At 35.8% G+C, this 22,597-nt stretch overlaps 1 protein-coding gene across 2 annotated transcripts; it reads right to left on the minus strand.

Annotated features, from left to right (window-relative positions):
- Nucleotides 1-5,927: 5,927 nt before the first annotated feature.
- LOC149146082 (CBL-interacting protein kinase 32-like) lies at nt 5,928-13,615 on the minus strand. 2 transcript variants are annotated; one of them, XM_089448124.1, is made up of 16 exons: nt 12,952-13,614; nt 11,363-11,425; nt 11,158-11,229; nt 10,789-10,896; nt 10,583-10,654; nt 10,036-10,089; nt 9,803-9,928; nt 9,435-9,524; nt 9,196-9,321; nt 8,735-8,836; nt 8,321-8,440; nt 7,497-7,559; nt 7,149-7,223; nt 7,005-7,055; nt 6,258-6,313; nt 5,928-6,103 (listed from the first exon to the last, which is right to left on the minus strand). In XM_089448124.1, the coding sequence occupies exons 1-16, from the start codon at nt 13,111-13,113 to the stop codon at nt 6,043-6,045; spliced, it is 1,401 nt and encodes a 466-aa protein (XP_089304250.1). In that variant the 5' UTR covers nt 13,114-13,614; the 3' UTR covers nt 5,928-6,042. The 2 variants fall into 2 exon arrangements, 1 of the variants encoding a protein (XP_089304250.1); XR_016264416.1 differs by lacking the exons at nt 5,928-6,103; nt 6,258-6,313; nt 7,005-7,055 and having other exon boundaries at nt 7,497-8,440; nt 12,952-13,120; nt 13,284-13,615.
- Nucleotides 13,616-22,597: the final 8,982 nt, after the last annotated feature.

Genomic DNA, 22,597 nt, shown 5'->3' on the forward strand with positions numbered 1-22,597 from the left:
GATAGACAGCTATTTCACAGGACTTGGATTCTCCAAGAGCGAGGCGGATCCGAACCTATACCAGATTGTGGTGGAGGGTAAGTTGCTTATCATTGTACTGTATGTTGATGATTTGATTCTAACGGGTGATGATCTGTTGATACTGTCATGCAAGAAGGATCTTGCTACAGAGTTTGAGATGAAGGATTTGGGCCTCCTTCACTATTTCCTGGGATTGGAAATATGGCAGCGCAGTGGTGGACTGTTTTTTTCTCAGGGCAGGTATGCTCGGGAGATACTGGAGAAGTTCAACATGCATGGCTGCAAGCCTGTTGATACTCCTCTTCCTGGAGGTTGGAGGAAGAAGGATGCCACTTCGGGAGAAGAAGTGGATGCCACTGTTTATCGACAGTTGGTGGGGTCGCTGATGTATTTGGTCAATACACGACCTGATATATGCTATGCAGTTAACCAGCTTTCACAAGCTATGGTTAAGCCTACCAAGCTCTTCTGGAAGGCGGGCAAGCATGTATTGCGCTACTTGAGAGGCACATCAGGATATGGTTTGTGGTACAGACAGGAGGATGAGGTGAAGCTATGTGGCTTCACGGATGCAGATTGGGCAGGGAGCCCAACAGACAGAAAGAGCACATCAGGAGGGGTCTTCAGTATTGGATCGACAGCAGTTTCTTGGTACAACAGGAAATAGAGATCCGTGGCACTCAGTTCAGCGGAGGCCGAGTATATGGCAGCAAGTTTGGCTGCATGCGAGGCTATATGGATGAGGAAGATCCTAGTTGGTTTGTTTGGTTCTCATTTGGATCCTACTATGATTTACTGTGATAACCAGAGTTGCATTAAACTCTCGGCTAATCCTGTATTTCATGATAGATCTAAACATATTGACATCAGGTACCATCATATCAGAGATTGTGTGCAGCGGAGGATCATGTTACTTTCGTACATTCCAATGGAGGATCAGGATGCTGATATTCTGACGAAGGCTCTCACCAGGAGCAAATTCGAGTACCACCGAGGCAGGATAGGGGTTGCTGATAATCCATATCTTGTCGAGAGGGAGTGTTGAGATTGCAACAAGATGATGGAGCTTAGTGAAAAGAGTTGCCTTCACTAAGTGGGCCCGCAGGCTATTTTTGCCGCAAGTCTATTTTTAGACTATGTCTATTTTTAGACATATGGATCATGTCTATGGATTGCAGGTTGTTGTTTATGGATGATTGGTCAAGTTGGGAAAAATAGATGGACTTCTATTTTTGATGAAATTGTGAGTGATCAAAGTCTATTTTTAGACTGGCTGTCAAAAATAGAAAAGTCAAATATTATTATCTCACAATAATATTTGGACTATAAACTTAATCTTATTCTCTTGGAGCACTTCAGTTTGAGCTACAGAGGTGGCACATGCAGCTGTCAGAAGGAAATACGCTTTTCTTATGAGTCAGTTGAGTTGTTGCATGCATGACTTTAGTTAGAACTCAATCAGTTGAGTTTGGTGGAGTTGATTGTGGAGTTGATGGAGTTGTGTTCAGTTTAGCTTTGTTAAACTGGTTGTATTTAGTCTAACTGGCAAATAGACTAGAGATGAGTTGGGTGAATTAGTTATTAATTAATTCACAAGTTATTAACTCATAATACCACTAATGAATACATCAGTTAACTCAGTTGCATGTCAGTGCATGTTCAGTTCAACAGGGATAGGTGGTAGAGAATCAGATTGCTATCAGTTGTGACTATAGTTGTGCACCAGATCTTGCACAATCAAGGGATTGAGTATGCCAATGAGTTTGCTCACGTATTTTCTCACATTATAGCTTGTTCTCACGTCCAACAAAGTGTGAGTGACTATTTTGCAGGTGAAAAACGAGTTTGGTGAGCCATTCTCATCAGTTCTTGAGCAGGTATTGAGCAGTGGAGGCAGGCAAGCAGTGGAAGAGATTTGGAGATCAGATCTGAGCTGTATTATGTGTAACAGAGGTGGAGATACTTGTGAGAAGTATTATGCTGTGTAATGTTACATGACTCAATCATTAATATACAGATAGTTGGGGTTTTTAGCGAGATGCTTTCCCTGGGATACATACTGTGTTAATGTGTGAATGCTCTTGATGTTTTATTGTTATTGATGCTGCTATATTGATGATCAACGTAGAGGAGCTTATGTATTGTATATGTATTCCGCAATAGTACATGATCAGGATAATCTCTGTTGAATATGTGTTAAATTATTCAAAATTTCTACACTTGACCTGCGAGAAAACTAGAATACCAAAAATATGAAATAATATAGCCCGAAACACAAAAATATCACATGAAATGAGACAAGCTGCAAAGATATTTTATTATTCAGAAGCATAATACAATGTTCACTTGCCTCTTCGAGGGGGCAACCTCCAACAGAGCATAGCTCAATTACAATAAGACTCGATGATTCTTCCCTTACTATCTAAGACTATTTATAGCTTAATGACATCCAAAACCCTAACTACTAGTGGTCCCTTGCATAACATGGGTTAACCACTTTATTTATTAACTATGGCTTGTTTATAACTAATTGTGGTCCCTTTTCTATAATGTGAGTCAACCACTTACAATTATTATTAATGTAGATAACCGCTTACGGGCTTTATTGACTCAACTAACTAACTATGACTCTAACTAGGCCCCTTGGGCTTATTACATAAATAAAGGGGTTAGGGTTGGACCATAACAAATAAATTGTGGATACTTACTTGTTGAATGGATATTATGGCCTATATGCAATGTTTTTTTATGATATGAGATGGTACCTTTGGCTATAATTGTTGTGTAGTGTTCATTTCCTACCATTAATCTTAATATGTTCCTATGATGTGCTTCCATAAGTATAGAACCGATGGTTTTTGGTCTTGGTAAGTTTCATTGTTTAGGATTGTGTAGGCCTCTACCTAGTAAGATGCCATGACTAAGAAGACTTAGAGGCTGCGTTGATTGGAGACTCAAAAAAGGAGTTTAAGGTCATGTTTGTGATATTTTAGAGGAATGGGTTGCAAATTTGTTGTTAATGGAGTTTTTTGGAACCTATTTCCTCAAGTGATCAGCCAAAATGTTTTTTTCATTTAATTTTGCAACCCAAAAAAGACACTAGATGCGTGGATAGGTTGAATAAGATAATATATCCCTCAAGAGTGTTATGAGCAAGTGATTTCCCTATCAAAAGTTCATTGCAAACCTTGGAACAAACCTAAGAAGCTCTACTAAAGGTTTTAGAATTTCGGGGATTGACCCCTTTGGATTTCAAGAATCAAAGCTTCTATCCCCAACCCTTAGTGACATGGGACAATGAGGATTGTGACCAAGATCTTAGCCAAGAGGCACCTAAGTCTGGAGTACAAGATTTTGGGCTTTCGACTACAAAATATCAGTCTATCAAGCTATTGACTACTAGGTGTTGAGAACACTTCAACACAACTGCTAGTGAAAACTCTTGGTGCTAACAAAACCCAAAAAACTTGTGTTGGCTAACAAAGAATTTTTCCATCAAATAACATCCCTATCACCTTTTCGACTATCAAGATGTTGGAATATCAACTTTCAAGAGATTGGGAGTTGGAACATTGAGAGATCTTAATGGAAAGCTATCACACAAAGTTGAAATACTAATAGATTCTAAAATGACCATTGCCTAATGGGGAATTTTCTTGTTAATTCACTACAACATATTAGCTTCTAGAAGATCAAGTGTTGGAGTATTGGGACATGAACTAATTCATTGCACCCAACAAAATCATGATACTAGCATGTTAGACCATTAGATTTTAGGGTGTGGGGATATTAGGTATTGGGATATTGGGTGAATGGGATGTGCATGTGGATAAATAAAATCCCAATACTAACAAACCCTAACAACATCCATCAACTAACAGAGAACTTTCCCATCATTTACCTAGTTGAATGAGAGTTTGGGTATTAGAAGATCAGGATATCGAACTCTTCATATTTATGGTTTGCCCCTGATATCAATGGAACCCAATAATGGGTTGAAGTGGCGAACTAACATGATAGGTCAACATGGTAGCCAATAGGGAAGGTCTCAGTGTGGTTTGATGGTGACGTGGCATGCTAACAAGATGATACCATGACATGTTCATGTGTCATGATGACATGACACAAAACAACTCTAGGATGATGTGCCATGTTGACATGGCACTATCATGGCATGACGACATGGTAAGAAGATGTGGAATGACATGGATCAAAGTGTGCAATTTGAGGAGTCTACGTGGAAACTAATGGTCAGAGGTAACATGGATGGAAAATGATCACATATCAAAATGTTGGGAGATTGGCTCTTGGGATATCAAAGGATTGAGCCTCACACTATTAGATGATTAGGAGATCAAGTATCAGGGATCTAAATGTTGGCCATCAAGCTTTCCTCCAAACACTAATGGAACTTAGTATTATTCCAATGTGGATTGGGTAGGATGACATGGATTGACTACTGTAGATGCATCCTATGCAATGGGGAAATGTGAAAAAGGACTACCATGTGTCTGGCATGTGTCTTCCATGTGGTAATGTATGGATACTAGCATGGCACTTGGAGGGGTAGATTTTTGGATGAGCCTAACTTTGTGTCTGAAGCTTGTATTTGGATGAAATCTATATCATTGGAAATTTCTCAACAAGTAGAAGATGGTGGTGGTCTCTGAAATGGGTTTTAAGGTGGTTGAAGAAGAGGAATTTTGATGATCCCCATCTCCATAAAGTAACCTTGGAGGGTAGGTAATCAAGAATTGAGGGGCTAGGTATGTTATATGTGAGATTCAAATAAATGTAGCACATATGTGCATATCTTATGTGTATTAAAGTGTTACTTGGGTGCATCATTTATGTAGATCAAATATGTGCACTACATAAGTGTGTTCTTCAATACATTGATTGTGTACTTATGTGGGTTGGGTCTTTACGTGCATAACTTGGCTTGATTAATTACTTATATGCATTGCTTATGTTCATTAGGTGTTTAGGTAGGTTGGGCTTGCCATTAGGTGCATGAGGTGGCTAGAGTTACAAGGTTTAGTGGATTATGCATCGAGGGGTTCAAGGGTAGTGAGTTAGTTATAAATGAGATGAGGTTACACAGGTTAGTGGTTTAAGGGTCACGAGATTAAGGTAGTGGGCTATTGTCACTAAATATTAACATCTCTTATGTGGTCCACCTATGTGTGTCAATTAGGTGCATTGTCTATGCTCTCCCTTCATATGCCCCTTTGATGCTTAGCTTGATTAGTTGTTTATTAGTGTGAAAACCATAGTTTAATCACTTATGCATGTTGTTGAGTGTGTTGGGTGCTTAAATGCATTATATATTTGTGTGGGTTAGATATGCCACTAGGTGGCTTAAGTAATAAGAGTTAGGGGTGTTATGGGATTCAAAGATAGTGAATGAGTTATAAAGATAAGTTGAAAAAATGAACTTAATGATTTTTCTTAAACTTTTACTTTAATGCCAAGCTTTTATCTAAAACATTTTAAATAATCTTAATTTTATCATAATAATAATTTATAATTTCTTATTACATATTTATTTGTTTCTTTATTGTTATATTAATTTATTTCTTGTAAAATACTACAATTATTTAACAATTTTAATTTTTCTAAAAACTTTAATAACATTAACATTTCCCTCTACCACTATTTATCAATTTTTATAATATAAAACTTTTTAAAAATATCTAATGACTTTGAGATAGCATAATTTATTTCCATATCAATTAGATTGTATAATAAATCTTCCTTTTAAAGTTGTAAGACCTATTTCTTCCTTTTAAAAAATTCAATGGTGTGTTATAGTTGATGCTACCTTTTTAGAATGATATACATCTATTACCTTTTATGTTAGTCCTTTTATAGTATTTGAAAAGCATTCACTGTACACTCTTGCATTAACGAGGCAAAATGCTGATGATATTTGTATTTCAATTTGCTATCAACCGCCATGGTAATCGATTTTTTAACAAATGCAGAAAATGATGATCGGTACATGGATCTTCTGGAAAGTTATTTGATGCAGAAATTGGAATCCTTAATCCTTAAATCTGTGTGGCAAGATTCTTGACAACTGCAAGAATTGTAAGTCCAAAAATTGTTTTAGTCACCATAAAGCCTGAAGAAAGAATTAAGATGGGGTTTGCAATTAAGAGACTGAAAAGAGCCAGAACATGGACAAACTTCATGAACCATAAAGAAAGAATTTAAAAGAAGCTTTTCCATACCTCGCAGAAGTTAAATGGTGATCTTCTTCAGATCTCGGACAGTCTAGTTGCACAATCTGCAATTGAAACGCTTTCATTACTAACTACTCTTTCCACTTGCTTGAAATAGATAAAGTCCAGCTATAAGTAATTCTGTAAAATTTGATTATAAAGGCTGTAGAGTACCTCAACTCTCTATGAAATATTCTGGGCATTCCACTAATGCAATTTTCAGAGCACCAGAGTAATGAGTAATGATAATATAAGGGATATGGGATTGCTGGAGACTTATTGTTACAAGTTTCTATATAGAAGAGTTGGAATTGCTATTGATTGCGAGATTGTTAGGGAGGGGAATTGAACCTGGGATCTTTATCACTCACATAATTTTATATATCATGGGATTGTAAATCTAAGAAGAATTCAAAAAAATAAAGAAGAAAAAACTTCCAAGGTTACAGAGTGGTGGAAAAGCCAAGATATGCACGAAGAAGGGAAAGATTCTGAGAAGGGAGCATTGAGCAGTAGTAGATTGACGTGATAGAGTTCAGTCAATTTAAGTAAAGAAAGCACTCTCCTCCCTGCATAATCTCCATTTATTAGGGCTGGAAGGATGAGTGATCTACAGAAAATATTAAATTCTCTTGTTATATCAGGCTGTATGAATATGGCCAAATCCCCCTTTTCCTCAGTAGAAGTCATAAGTGTTACTGTATTAATAATAATAAAAATAATAATGAAGTAGCGGTTGATATCAAAATCATTTACCTTTGGGCTACCAGGTACATCCATTAGAATGCTTGAAAAACTTTTGTGAAACTGCATGGAACATTTCAAAAGAAACATTCTCAGAGAGTTGATGGTGAGTAAAGATAATTTTAAAAGTTGGTTAAAATTTAGCTGAACCTTTACCTTTATATACTCTACTGTATCCCCTGCTGATTTCCACATCTCCACCACAGAGAAAGATGGTGCAACTTCGGTAACCTGCAGAGACTTTCATTGCTTTATTTTCCTGGCTACATTATCTAGATAGATAGATATTTTTTAAGGGGATTTTTCTAATTCTTAAGAAGCAAATTTCTGTTTTCTTATGATATTTCAGAATTATAATTATGGATGTGCCATGTGTGTGCTATAATATTTTTTGCGTCTAATATAAATTAATTTCTTCAAGCAATTCAATTGTCTGCTAACTCCTGTGGATTAAGCACAAGGTCATTATATAATATTGTAAAGAAACTGCCAGTGAGTTCTGACCTCTGTTGACACAGATAAATATGAACCCCTCCTTCCAGTTTCTTTGGCTCCGTGAATCTTTATCTATCATCAAATGAAACGAGATCAGCTTTTTAAATGACATTTCCTTTTAATTATGCAAGAAATTGGAATATGTATACAATTTTTCTGATGTTGAAACAGAAAAAAATTAAAAAATATATATATGCAGATTTCAGCTACTTCAACTATTGGAGAGGATAAACCAGATGCACCAAACCGCTGTTACAATCAATAAGCTTCTAAGCGTAAATACTGTAGTTCAATTTTCTTATACGTTTATTACTGGTCCACTTACTTATGGCTTGGATCCCATCATGATACCAGAAAGTGCAGCAATAACTCTGGCTGAAAGGCAGTTATCAACAAGGAAGATAACAGGGGTATTCCATTATATTTCTTTCAAGACAGTGATATGCGGGGAACTAATATAAATCATCTAGAGAGATATCTTGAGCTCTCTCTCCAATTATATGAATCCCATTTATATATATATATATAGATGTAAATATGTTTGTTAATATATGCTCTTTATACCACAGTGGTCTCTGAATATTTTTCCAAACAGATGCATCTGAAAGTAATGAAAAACATCCAAAAGATTGAGTAAATTTACAGTGCCTTTCTTTTTTTTATTCAATAAATATATATGCCTTCATATTGTTTCACATTCAGATTTTAGAAAAATGTGGAGGATAATGTATCCATAAACGGTATATTCAATCAATATATATGCCTGGATATTGTTTCACATTCAGATTTTAGAAAAATGTGGAGGATAATGTATCCATAAACTGTATACCAACCTTGCAAGGATTTACTCTTTCTACTAACAAGCCCAGACTCCTAGTAGCATCATCTATTTTTTCTATTGTCTCCTTAGCCGAAAGTCTGCAACCAAACCTCTTCTTATTTTTACCATCATTCTGCAATCCAAAGTTGGCGTTAATGGTTTGAATACATTAAGAAATAAGCAGATTTATAGACTAGGAAGACATTGTTGAACTAGTTTCTCAAATTAAATTTTTCTAATGAATAAAATCTCATAAATAATGGAAAATCCTCCTAAATTTACTCAAGACTTTGTTGAGTAAACAAGGCGTTATTTAATTTTTTAGGAAACTGTGTATTATCTAAAATATGCCATCTCTTCAGATTTTCACTAATTGGAGACATTCAGCGAAAAACCAAATAAAAATAGTGGACATGTGAAAACATACCTCCTTCTCAAAGAACCCAGACAAGTCAAGATCACTAGACATTGCTATCAGCTGAAAGGCATTGATGAAAACAGGTTGCTTGTCCTTTGACACCAAATGCTCCTGCAAAATCAAAAGTTGATCCCAAAAGATGCCTTGTGAATTATTTTAGTTATGTCCAATTGTATATATAATAATAATAAGCTAAGTAAAACACCACGTTTATGTATGAGGCTCTCTTGTTTATAGGACAAGGAATCTCTCACCACTCATCGCTTTGATTACTCAAGTTTACAGAAATTTACATTCTCTACTCATTCTGGATTTGAACATGGATTTGAACATGTAACTTATTAGGAAGAAACACATATTTATATACTTAAGTGACTAGAGCATAAAGAATTACTAAAATTTCCTGATCTTTTTAATATCAATCTCATTTGTACATCACAAGAACATCAAGAATATTATCAGAGCCTTACTTCTGTGATATCAAATGCAGCATGTACATCATCCAAAGTGACGTCCTCTTCATCCCAGGGCTCAGCAGGAGGGTTGTAAGATTTCTTAAACCACTCAGCTTCATAAATTTGTGCTATTGTCATTCTCTGCAAAACGCGGTTACATTTGATTTTAACACAAATTCTGGAGTACAAAGTTAATGAAAAAGAGTTGCATTCCAAATATTGCAGTATGACGTTACAGAGGATTTTAAACTTACATTGTTCGGTCTAGGATCTAATATCTTGGCTATTAGCTTCCTGGCCCCAAAAGAGAACCATGAAGGGAAGGAATAATCCGCTTTGCAAATCTATGAAGCAAAACAAAGTCTACCATCAACCATCAAAATTTGCTTGTTCATAAAATTTGATTAACTGAAAAACAAGTATGGTTTTACTTCTGCATCAATATCTGAGACTCAGATATGTAAACCTATAACTAGTCTCCCTTTCTGGGCACCCAAAATTTCCATGGTAGTTTCTTTTAGTACACATTTTCCAAATTTTATGAATTTTGACTATAAAAATTAGTCCACATAACATTGCTTGTAGGATTAGCCCTAAATTTTGAAAGTGGCTGTGATTATACCTTACGATATTGGTCGATAAGATTAGAATCTTCGAAGGGAGAGAATCCTGCTAATAATTCAAAGAGAATGACCCCACAGGACCAAATGTCTGCAGCTGCTCCATAATAATTCTGGCTAACAATTACCTGCAAACCATAGCAATATAATGTAATTCTCATATATAATGAAAGGCCTATAATGTAATTCTCATATAGTTTCTAACAAACTCAGAGGAAGAATTTGATTTGTATACCTCTGGTGCGATATAATTTGGGGATCCACAAGTTGTAGAAAGTATAGTATCTGTCTGCACAAAGTGTGTTTAGACACATTATTAGGATCTGGAAACAAGTCAAACAAGAAAAAGTGAAATTTGATTATAGTTTTATTTTACAACAGCCATTGCCCATGTTATGGAGATGAATAAGCATTTACCAATCACAGTTCTCAGAATCCATTCTTAAATAGGCCAACACAACCAAACATAATTATATTCATCTCCACCAATGACCACAATAGCAAACAATTATAGCAAAGAAAAGCAAAGCAAAGCATCAGACCATTGATGTTGCTTGTTTGCACGGACCAAATTTTTTCCTAATGAAATCTGAATTGAAGTCTCAGTTTCATATCAGCCGGTAGCTTTTATGCCCCATTTGATAGGCATATTATTTCACATGTTTCTCAGTCACTGTTAGTTTAAAATTTAAATAGGTGAACAGAGTTTCATGGCTCAAAACTGTGGTTTTGAAATGTTAAGAACTTGGACACTGTTCGAATATATTATCCAAATACTGTACCTGGTGCAAAACACTCAGTCCAAAATCAGAGACCTTCAAATTGCCTTGAGCATCCAGGAGTATGTTTTGAGGCTGCTTAACAAAACCAAAATCAGTATAACATTAAATTTGATCTTAGCACAAACATTAACTAAACTTGCATAAGCTCCCAGGAATCCATGTATATAGATTAATTGTCAAAAATTTTACAGATCGAAACTTAATACCTTGAGGTCCCTGTGGTATACTTTTCTACTGTGGCAATAATCTACAGCATCTATAAGCTGATGAAAATATTTCCTAGCCTCTTCTTCAGTTATTTTCTGAAGATAAGCCTGTAAAAAAGCAACGAAATACTCAATAAGATACTGCTCTCCATGTTAAATTATTATTTTTGTAACCTTCTCACATTAATGATAACAACAAACTACCCTGTCCAAGAGCCACTGTCATCTAACAAAAAGGGAAAGTTCTAGATGAAAGGACCTCCATACAAACAATAGACCAGATCTTTGTTCAGTCCAATAAGCTTTATTGGTCCGAAATTAGTTGCAACACACAAAAATGGTTGAACATAGGCCATGATAACAACTCACAATTTTGTCAGAGAGGTCACCCCCTGTTACATATTCCAGGATAAGATAAATCCTCCTCTTGCTGGCCAAAACCTGCATTTTACCATTAAATAATCCAAAACTCAATCAGCAAACCCCAGGTTATTCCCATAACGCTACTATTCAATCTCTATTAACACTGTATACGAAAAGGTTATTTTTAGTTCAACCAACGTTCAGAAACGACCTCGTACAGGCGCACAATATTGGGATGCTTAACCAGCTTCATCGTGCTAATCTCTCGTTTGACCTACAATTATCCAGTGGAAAAAAACATAATAAAAATATGGACAGTATATATTCAATAACTCTGATCATCCACAACTGAACTGGAAAAAAACTGTTGGGCTAACAACAATATAACCTCCAGATTTACCATGGCCAGTAATATTTCTAAAAACTATAATTACCAACAACTGAGAAAATTAGTGAACAACTGAAATCATGCGTACTTTCATTCCTACAACTCAAAAATATCTTAGACCTCCTGAAAGAGGCACTGGCAGCTCAGTCCGTGGCTCTTCAAAGTCTCAAAAGGACTGAGAGATATTCAACATAGAGAATAGGGTGCGTGCCTCAGGCCCTACAACCGATGAGTGAGCTCAACTAAGACTAGGTGTTGAACCTGAGATAAATGTATACGGAGGAGCTGTGAAAGCTCCAGTATATATAATGAGAATGATGACAGGTGCAAGATTTTAGAGGATGAGAAGGGCAGGAAGAGTGGCTCAGAAAAGGATAAGTAGTGACAAGAAACACCAGACTCCCCCTGGAAATTCAACCAGCAATACTGATGCTTTTATTTAATAATATCAGTTACTTATTTCGGTTGTGATCAAAATCCACAGAACTGCATTAGAAAAGTGAGTTGCATTTTAGAACCCTTTGCCCCAGCAGAGGGTGATACAGCTACTCTTTTTGTGTGTTTATATTGGCAAACTGTGAATTGAAAAGGTACATTGTGTGCTGTGAATTGAATTTAGAAAAATGAGTTGAGTGCATTGAATATGGATAATTGCACAAATCCATGTAGTGCTGGATCTGGTACACAATGAAGGTTGCAAAGCTCAAGGATGCAGATCTCTAACTTAACACAAATGGCCGATGTATCAAATACTGAGACTCTACTTTCCAGCTTCATATCATACCAAAGTGCTTGCTGAGACAAATATTAAGCACCATGCAGTAAGCTAACTATTGGCTTAATATTATTCTATCCTGTGCATTGAATATCATTTTATTTTTATCCAAAGAACCAGATGGAAAAGCAGTAAGCCAATCACTCATCCTATCCATTGAATATCATTTTATTCTCATCCAACTAGCCAGATGGTAAGTCATTAAGCCAATGAATGGCTTATTGCATGGTGCAACGAACCAGATGGTAAGTCATTAAGCCAATGAATGGGTTACTGCATGGTGCTTAAGGGCTTGCAGAGGCTATATTTTGGAAACTCTACTTTTAGCTAGAATATTTTATCGTGTGCCAGCCCTCAAGATTTAATCTTTAAAATCATTCCTTCCTTGTTGCACTGGTTAAGTGCCCACTTATTAACTGATGGATTTTTGGTTCAGATGGTAGTAGCAATACTCAAATGTAAGTTCCAAACAGGATAGCTGCCATCTCTGCAAGACTGCAACCAGTCCACTCACTTTAGAAGCATAGCTGGGGAATTGTACTTCCAGTTGTTAATCTACTAACAAGAAAAATATCATAAGACCATGGTACCTCTCCTGGTGATTATTGATCAGGCAAGGAAGAAAATCAAATCCTACCTGATGGGTAAGGTTTCTGCGGAGTATCATCTGCTTATCTATGATCTTAACTGCAACATTTTGGCCTGTCTCAATATTCCTGGCCACTTTCACCTTGGCAAACGTTCCTTCACCAAGCTCACGCCCCAGCTCATACTTGCCCACACGTGTTGAGAAAGCCATTCTGCAACTACCAGAATGATTTTTCCACTCTTCTGTCAGATTCAACTCAGAGGTAAATGCGCATACAAAGAATATATATCAATTTCTCTGTATATCCACAGGAGCAGTGCAGATGTAAAACTAATTCAACTCCAAATCCATGCATGCACAGAAAGCCATTCTGCACCTACCAGAATGATTTCTCCACTCTTCTGTCAGATTCAACTCAGAGGTAAATGTGCATACAGAGAATATATATCAATTTCTCTGTATATCCACAGGAGCAGTGCAGATGTAAAGCTAATTCAACTCCAATTCCATGCTTGTACAGCACCACTTCAACATCATAGGTATATATTGCACACAAAAATTTCCTTCACCCAAGTCCTGTAAACTTCCATGGAGGTCTGTGCTGCTAAGCCCAATTGAGAATCCCAAGATATATGCACGAGGATCTTGTTTTTTTGTCACTGCACCTAATCGTCAAGACTAATATATTAAGAGAACATTAAGTGATCGTGTTTCACATTCTCTGAAAATATTTATTTTATCACAGTTTGACTTATAGTTGAAGTAAGCAGAGTTGGCATGGCTGTTCTGACAGCTCATGTTTGAATGGAAGATTGCATAAGACATTTTGGTGTATGCATTGATTCTATATAACACCAATTGAAGTGGGATGCCTTAACTCGTTTTCCTTATGTTTGGGCTGGCAAACCACTATGAATCAGATCTATAGTTAAATATATTTAACTTTCCTTCATTTTTGACCTGGCAAATCACTGGAATCAGATTTAAAAGATTATGCCTACGGTCACCTACACCTACTACACCTGTAGCCATTGTTTTAAGTTCATGTACTCATAGTTGTATTTTAATTGTTTTAAGTTTTATTTTTTTGGGATATATTTTATTGATGGTGTTGGTTTGGAATTATAAATTTAAGAATGCAGTTTAAGGTAATTTAGAAAAAAATAGAAATTCCAGTAAAATTTTGAGAAATTTGGAAGAAATTTTTGGAAATTTTAGTTATAGTTTTCAAGCTTCAAGATTTTTGGTGCGTCCGGGTTTTTGATGTGCTGAATCCATTTCCACTATCAAAAAAAGATTCAAACATTCCCAGTTTTAAATTTCTTGATTAAAATTGCTAAATTCCACCAAAAATCTCACTATCCAAATGAAATTATGACTTCCCCTAAATTTAAATTGTAAAATTTATATTTAAAAACCCTACACATATTTATATATTTAAAATTCAAAAATACATTTTAAATAACAGAAAAATTACAAACTTACTAAAATCTATAAAAATAGATTTTAATTTAAAAATTTAAAATTTAAACCTCACACCTATCAATCAATATGTCAGGCACTAAATATACCTATTATGAAATCTCTGACATTTACAACTAACTGCTATGAAGCATCACATTCTTCACATGCTTTCAAACTTCCTGAGGCCCACACTAGCCACATATATTATTTGGGTTGGCTCATGCTAATTTAAAAATTAAAAATTATATATGATTTTGGAGTTGTCTTTAGTCCGACTTTTTGGAGATTCCGGTGACGGAATCCGGCGGAAAAAATTGAGGTTAAATCTTGATTTGTGTTATTTAAAATGGTTTTTTAACTACATATTTGGATTCAGCATCCTGAAAAACCCCTGCGACGCTTTGATTGTGCAAAAATTAGCTATCAAAATTGAGATTTCAATAAATTGCTACCGGATTTTGATCGGAAAAACCCACCAAAAAAATTTCCAAAAAATCTCTTTAAAAACAACTCTAATAATTTTCTGTTGGATCCATTGCAATCATTCTGTTATGCTGTTGAGGCCAATAATTGAATCCTCTTTTTCTAATTAAAAAAAATTAGATTTGTAATGTGTATATACTTTATGATGGGAAAGGTTCATGTGGTCGCTATCTATGTAGATGCTTGTGTTATGTGGTCCATGTCTGGTCATGTTAGGATAAACAAATCTTTCTCCAGTCATTCTTCACATATTTTAGGATTTTTGTGATTTTATTTTTTATTATACAATTATGCTGGTGACATGGACTTATTTCCCTAATAAGCAATGACGCACTGAGCTAGCGGTTTCTTCTTTAACAATATTTTTTATATTAAAGATTTAAATTATGTTGGAATAAGTTTTATCAATATAAAATATTGTTTTTAAAAATTATATTTAATATTAATTTTTTTAATTAAAGCATCGTTATTTTACTTATGTATAAAATCTTCTCACAGTATGTTGTAAGGAAGATATTATCACATGGTTCATACTGTGAGAAGATTTTATCACATGGTTTTAAATCTTAAATTTATTAAAAAAATTAAATTAAAATGTTTAAATTAGAAATTATATTTATATAACAAAAATTAAATAAGTATATATGTGAGAGAGAAAATATTTCAAAAACAAATCAGTATATCTAAAGGTGTAATTTTTCTATCAAAAGAATTAATAGATGAGATAAAATTAAATGATTTACACTTAATGAAATTTGATCCCTTGTAAATATTGGTTTAAGATGAATTTACAAGTATATGTAAGATGATGATGGTGGTGGTGATTATAGTTATAGCTTTGATGAGTTAAAGATTAGAAAGGGTGGTATTCCCATAAATATTTTGAAATTGTGATAAAAAGTGAGTATACATAGGCAAAGAGAATTTTTTTCTATCCTCAACTTTCTGGGTGTAAAAAAGATGACAAATTCTTTCACCTATGACATTTTAAGAATTGTCTAATGCCTTGTTTCATTATCTAGCTCATGAGAGTTTGTTCTCATTTTAGCTATTGATTTTCTTCTTTACACTTCTATATTAGGGTTAATAACCACCTTATAGTATCTAATTTTCTTTTATCCTATAAATCTTTATTACATCACAATTTCTCCTTAAATTTAGATTTACTAATATTTTGAATATCATTGTTATTCTCCAAAGTGACCTTGTCCTTTATTCCCCAATAATTTAGCCAAGAATTGACATATTTATGTCAACTCTACTTAAGCCACAAGTGGTTTTGAAAAGGGTTTGAAATAATCCTAGGAAGCCCCATGTCTTTTTGTTATCTTGTCCTTAGACATTAGATACCTAGTCATGGTCCTACCTTCAATGGAGGGAAGACATGCTTATATGAATGTTACGGTGTCCCTCAATAAATTTCCTACTTTATGTTACATAGGAGTTTGCCAGTGGTTATCCTCTTTGAATAAGGTCCACTTTATAAGGCCCAAAAGATAGTTGGTACTTATTATTGATGGGACCATAGGTAGTTAGGATTTTTCTATTAAAAATATTTTTAAAGAGACAAGAAGCTATGGAATGATTGTATTGTGTTGTTGTATTAGGAACTTTGCCCAGTAAAAGGCCACCCCATGTTAAGAGGCATGTGAACATTATTTTCCTTCCTTTGATTATTAAAATACAAGGGAATCTTTTGCATATTTCAACTTATTATTTCTTATATCTAGTTTCTTACAATTATATTCTATGTATGCCTAGTTTTGTTTCAAGTTTAATGGTTAAGGAACAATACAAGGGGTATCATAGCTCCTTCCTGATGCAACACACCTGCAATTTTTAGCAATTTTTTTTAGGCTAGAGACATGTTCCAGTGTCTTTGAATAACATAGAGATATATTATTCGATGGGAAAAACTATGGTTGGGGAAGACTACACGTAGAAAATACAAGTCATGTCACCTAGTTGGACACCCTTGCAACATTTGTTGGTACCCTTTCAAGTAATACCACATTAGATGAAACTTGTATATGGAATTGTCTTCCATGTACCCTCAATTATATTGAAATCCCTCTAAGCATACTTGAAACCAACTATACATAAACCTATAACCATCTTGTTGCTATAGTATACTGAGAGAAACACTTGGGGATATCATTGTCAGGTGCTAAGATATCAAATAGTATGATTAAGGATAGGGTCTATCATCCTTAGTTGGTTTCATCAAAGATTCACTTGAGTATCATTGTTATGAGACCTTAAAGATACAAAACAAATATAGAACTTGACATTTTTTTCCTTAGGACTTTGCATGCCCTAGCTTGCATTCAATCAATGAAATTCCTACATCTTTGCATCCATAACGAATTTGGAAATTATGTTCATGCAATATTATTAAGTTAAATGTCTATTTTTTGTTAATACAATTGTGGGAGACCTAAAGGTTCTTTACATCACGTTGATCATTTGAATCTACCTTAAGTAAACCTTGTTGTGTGGACCCAACGTGATTCAGGTGGATAATAATTACCATAATTAATAATAATTTTTATATATCAATGCTTTAATACCATGGATGATGCATGATAATAAGTAAAATAAATCATAATATTAAGGTGAGAACCTAATTGCATGATGATTTCAATTTTACCATCGTAATTATGATTCTCACCCATGGTATTTGCCCATGGATTTTGTAAACCATGGTGCTTACCCATGGTATTGTAATTGTAACACCCCCTCCCAGGTCTACCCAAAGTAACCATGCCAACCGGGGTAAACATGAGGAGAGATGCTACTATGATCAGATTCGACCTCCTATGTCACCTTAAGGAAGTGGAATCGACAGAACATCACATACAATCATCCAACATCATCAATAGAACCTTCATGAGACAAGTCGACCACTCAGACAGTCTGTCCGTGGGTCCCATTGCTATTCTGCAGCTCTTAGGCCATATTCACTCTCATGTTATGGGCAAGGGAGAGACCAAAAACCCAAAGTCGTTCTCACAGGCCTACCTACTAGCGACTGTGGACCAAAATTTATAGTTCTGTGCCAACAACCTTGGGATTTAAGCCACTTTTCTAGCCCAGAATCATGGCCTCTACCCAAAACTTGTTGTAACTTCTAGAATTCATTAAAAACATGATAACAATGTTTATCAATCAAAATCACCCTCAAGACTAGGTCTGAGCATCCCCAACCGAGACTGACATTCTGTCAAACACTTGGCATCAATGCAGCGTACTGGTCTAGGTTACAAGACAGAGCATAAATGACTGAAACAACTTATGAAACATAACCAGAAGGATCACCTCCTTCTCCATTGAACTACTACATCATCAATTAGGTCTTGCATCCATCCATTTAACAGTTACAAGTAAATATATGAAATAACCATGACATGAACCAGTCATTCAACTGCGCTTATAATTGGCATAAAACCATATAAATATCAGATATATGACAACCATTAAATCCACATATAAATTAGTGCAAAATTAAAAGAACTTAGCTTTTATTAATCATAGGAAAATTCGACCAGGTTCAGGACTTCCACGTACCACCCAACCATAAACATGGTTGAACGAAATCTCTCTTTCAGCTAGTCACCCCCATGCCATATTCCAAGCATCAATGTGGGATCTCATAGAACAACCAATCCAAGAACAACCAAGGGAATCCAGTGGTTAAACCACCTCCACCCACATCAAACCGTGATCACACCAAAATTGGCGCTCTGATCACAACTGAACAATACTTGGAATTCCATTCAGAATCCATCACTATCCTTTAGGAAATTTCCATCTCCTTGTATCTCAAGCTTTACCACAATCCAAACTCAGATCACTAGACCCTAAATCGAGACTACTCCCTCAGGCTTTACCATGTATCCCACCAAAACTGGTCAAGGGATTCCTAGGCCTTTGGAAATGAATTTTGAGACCACTTCCGCTCCAGATTCTGAAATCCATCTGGCAATTCCAAAGTTCTAAAACCGAAATAAACATCCCAACATACCATGGCATATAAAAAAGGGCTAGGCTAAGCTGAAATCCACTATCATTACCCAGCAAAACCATGCCACCAATAGCAAGAGAAGCATACACTAACATGCAAAGACATGCATGTCCAAACCAGCTAGGAAATCACACATGCAAAGGTTACCTGCAAGTATTCCAGCTATTTGAAGCTGTGTGATCCTGCTTTCCTTTCCTCGTTCCTTGCTTGCCTTCCTTTCCTTCACTTTCTTTTCCTTTCCTTGCTCCAAACTAGAGTGCTCCAAGAAAACTCTAAGTGATGAAGAGAGTGAGAGAGAGAGAGATAGAGAGTAATGAGAGAGCTCCAAACTTGAACTGACAAAAGCCATGAACTGGTCCTCAGAAGCCTTTTTATGCATGAGGCCTCTAATTTCTTCATTTTCCATTATTTTCCTTCAATTTCCTCGTCACATGAAACTTGTGACCTTTCACCTTACTTTTCTCCTAATTTCCTTTATTTTCATAAATAAATGTGCCAAAAATGCCTTTTTGTCTTTTAATGCCTCTGCCAGTTTTCCTTAGCCAAAACACACATCCAGCGATGCCCACTAGGTTATATTGCCCAACATTCAGCTGGTGGTATTATTTTTCCTTTATTAACTTTTATTGTATGAACTTTTCACGAGGGCAGTAATTTATTATATTTACCCATTGCACTGTAATTTATTATATTTGCCCATGGTATTCAACCATGGATTTTGTAAACCATGGTATTTAACCATGTATTTGAAATGTAATGAGTGGCATGACTCTCAGTGAAAGATCCCCATGAAAAGTATAAATACAAGACTTCACCGTGGGGGAAAGAAAGTTTTTTGTCCTAATGTAGTCTTATGCTATATTTCGCATTCAATAAAAATAATTTTTTTCTTTTTATGTTGTTTTCTCTTGAAATATTTCTCTTACGCATTGTGTCATATTCTTAGCTATTTTTACATGGTGATATATTCCTTTTTCATCCATTAAGTTTCATTTCTTTAATAACTTAGATTGTACCAACATTAATGCATCAAGGCTCATGAGAACTCTACAGTTTTTAGTTCTTATTATTTTGTAACCTTTTTTTTGTCTCATTCCTTCGACTATCTGTATTAGTGGTATCAAAGTGGTCCGCTTTTATCTATTTTTTTGCACATGTCCCGAGCAAGGTCAAGGCACAAGGAGCTGGGAATTGAAATACTACAACGTTGCAAGACCGTCCTCAATGATGCCGACAAACTCACATGGTAGACAAAAATAAAAATGATGGAGCAGGAGATCATGTTAAATTGCTTCTCAAGGAAGCACTTACACGACAAACGAATGAGATGATGGACAATTTTGTCAAGATCCTTCGGAGACTCCCAACAACGGCTGAGAAACCTTCAACCAACCAAATTTTTGAAAGCTCAACACCCTTCAAGGTACAAGTTAACTTTGATATCCCCCTATTCGAAGGAAAAATAGATGCAGAAGCTTTAGAGAAATGGTTGAATCTACTAGAGGGATATTATTCAGTCCATAATTTTTCTAACAATGAGAAAATCACCTTCACACTCCTAAAATATTTTCCCCATGTCAAATATTGGTGGGAAGGTTACTGGGAGAGACGTAATGAAGATGAGTCTAGGGTATACAAGGCAAGCCCCACTTGGGCCATTTTTGTTGATGCCCTCAAGGAGGAATTCTACCTTGTAGGATACTATGAAGACCAATACATCAAATGGACCACACTATGACAGGAACGAGATCAAGCAGTACCAGAGTTCACAAATATCTTTCATATTTTGTGACCAAGCTAGGTATCAAATACTTTGAACAAAATTTTGTGCTCAAGTACAGTGGTTGTCTACACAGATACATCTAGACAGAAATGGAGTTCCTCAACATCTCCTCACTTGGTGCAACATACTGATATGCTGTCAAAATAGAGAATAATTTTAAACAGAAGAAGTAAGACTTTGGATCTATGGATCCTTCAAAACAAAAACAGGGAAAGTGCATCCCCAATCAACAAAAAAAAATGGTAATTGAAAGTCAAAGGAATACATTGGGAAGTGGTGTAGGATCCACAAAAGTCCCTCACACAACATTGATGAATGTTGCTTAAAACAATCTTTCTTGGAAGAGATTAAAGAGAAACAAATAGACTCTAGCTCTGATTCTGATTCTGAGCAGGATAAAAGAAAGTTTATCATTGATGTAGAACCAAATATTACCATAACAACTGTTAAGATCCAACCAGAAAAGTCAGAAGAGCCTGAGGAAGGGGGGTGCCTCTTCCATTCACAGATGTGGGTGACAGGGGCCTCGCTAAATTTCATCATTGATAATGGGAGCCAAAAGAGGTCATTAAGAGATTGAAGTTGCCAATAGTTCCACACCCCGAACAACACACCATTAGTTGGTTGAGCCATGGAAGAGACATACATGTCAACCAACATTGTTGTTTTTCCTACAACATCAAGCCCTTCATAGACGAGGTATTGTGTGATGTTGCCCCACTTGAAGTTTGTGATGTTCTTTTAGGAAAACCTTATATGTGGAAACGTTATGTTGTTTATGAGTCTTGACCCTATGGTGTCATTGTTACTGATGACAGCTAAGCTGCTTTGATACAACAAAGCTGCATCTTTACATTTTCTGCACGTGGACTTGTGGGTTATTGGCCCACGTATACATCGGAAGCAAATAATCAGTGGAATCAAAATTAAACCCGACCAATCACAGTTGGTACTTCTTTGAGGTTTACGCCTGGAACCCAAATAAAATTTAGTTCTCCTTGATAGCATATTGGATCTGCTCAGGTCCATTAACCCACGCACATAGTATTGTGCAATTATCGTCGGATCAATCAACCAACGAATGGTCTTGATGGCCAGAACTCAATGAGGTTTTAATCCCATTGAACAAAACCTTATCGTGTCCGAATCAAATGTTAAACTGCATGCACTTTTGAAAGCGATATGCGTCCGATCACCCATTCAATGGACGATCCGATCACTTGGAACTGTAAACTCTTTTTAATGAGTTTATCAGGTCTGCTAGCCGAAGTAACTTGCTTGCAAGTTCGCGTGCGATCACCGTGCATCTTCTCGCATTAGATGGTTATCGCGTCACCACTCACCAACTAGCTTGGTCGATCTCTATTGTCGATCTGCTCCTGCATGATCTAACGGATATCGCACAATCTCACGCTCCAACTAGCATGACGGTTTATACTCCGAAAGCACGTGACAAAAGTTGTTTTCATGTGGTATGTGTCAACCGCGAAGGTTAATCGTGTAGAATTTAGAAATACAGCTTCCCACCTTTAGGGCACGCGAGATACCACTTCCCGTATTTGGAAACTGCCCACGTGATTAATACGGAACTTAAAGAAACTCGGCTTAATAAAGGGTTAGTGCTTAATCTCTGCCATTCCTCTTCCGTCATTATTATCTGTTGATCAGGTCGATCCAACAGTTTCCACTGTGTTGTTCAACCGACTCCAGTTTCAATTGAACACCTCTCATCCATTGATCTATTCTCAATCCAACGGCTCTCTTGTTTTCTTATCAATGAAACTCATATTACAACACAACCATACTTTATCTAAGGCGAAGTTCATAGGAACTTCGTCCCTTACACTCACACATGCAATTTATCAACTTTACGGGAAATAATATATATATAAAGACACAGACACACAAAACTCAGATAACACACAGATGTATAATAACAC

Source organism: Pinus tabuliformis, chromosome X (genome assembly GCF_031772625.1).
Source record: "Pinus tabuliformis cultivar Carrire ecotype Pingquan chromosome X, CPIR1, whole genome shotgun sequence".
In the NCBI taxonomy this organism is placed as follows: Eukaryota; Viridiplantae; Streptophyta; class Pinopsida; order Pinales; family Pinaceae; genus Pinus; species Pinus tabuliformis.

Excerpts from the sequence above, each read along its gene's own strand:
- LOC149146082 (XM_089448124.1), bottom strand. The coding sequence starts at position 13,113 with ATGGCTTTCTCAACACGTGTGGGCAAGTATGAGCTGGGGCGTGAGCTT. Across the intron at positions 9,525-9,802 it reads TTATCGACCAATATCGTAAG|ATTTGCAAAGCGGATTATTC; the intron begins GTATAATCACAG and ends TTTGCTTCATAG. Across the intron at positions 9,322-9,434 it reads TAGATCCTAGACCGAACAAT|AGAATGACAATAGCACAAAT; the intron begins GTAAGTTTAAAA and ends CGCGTTTTGCAG.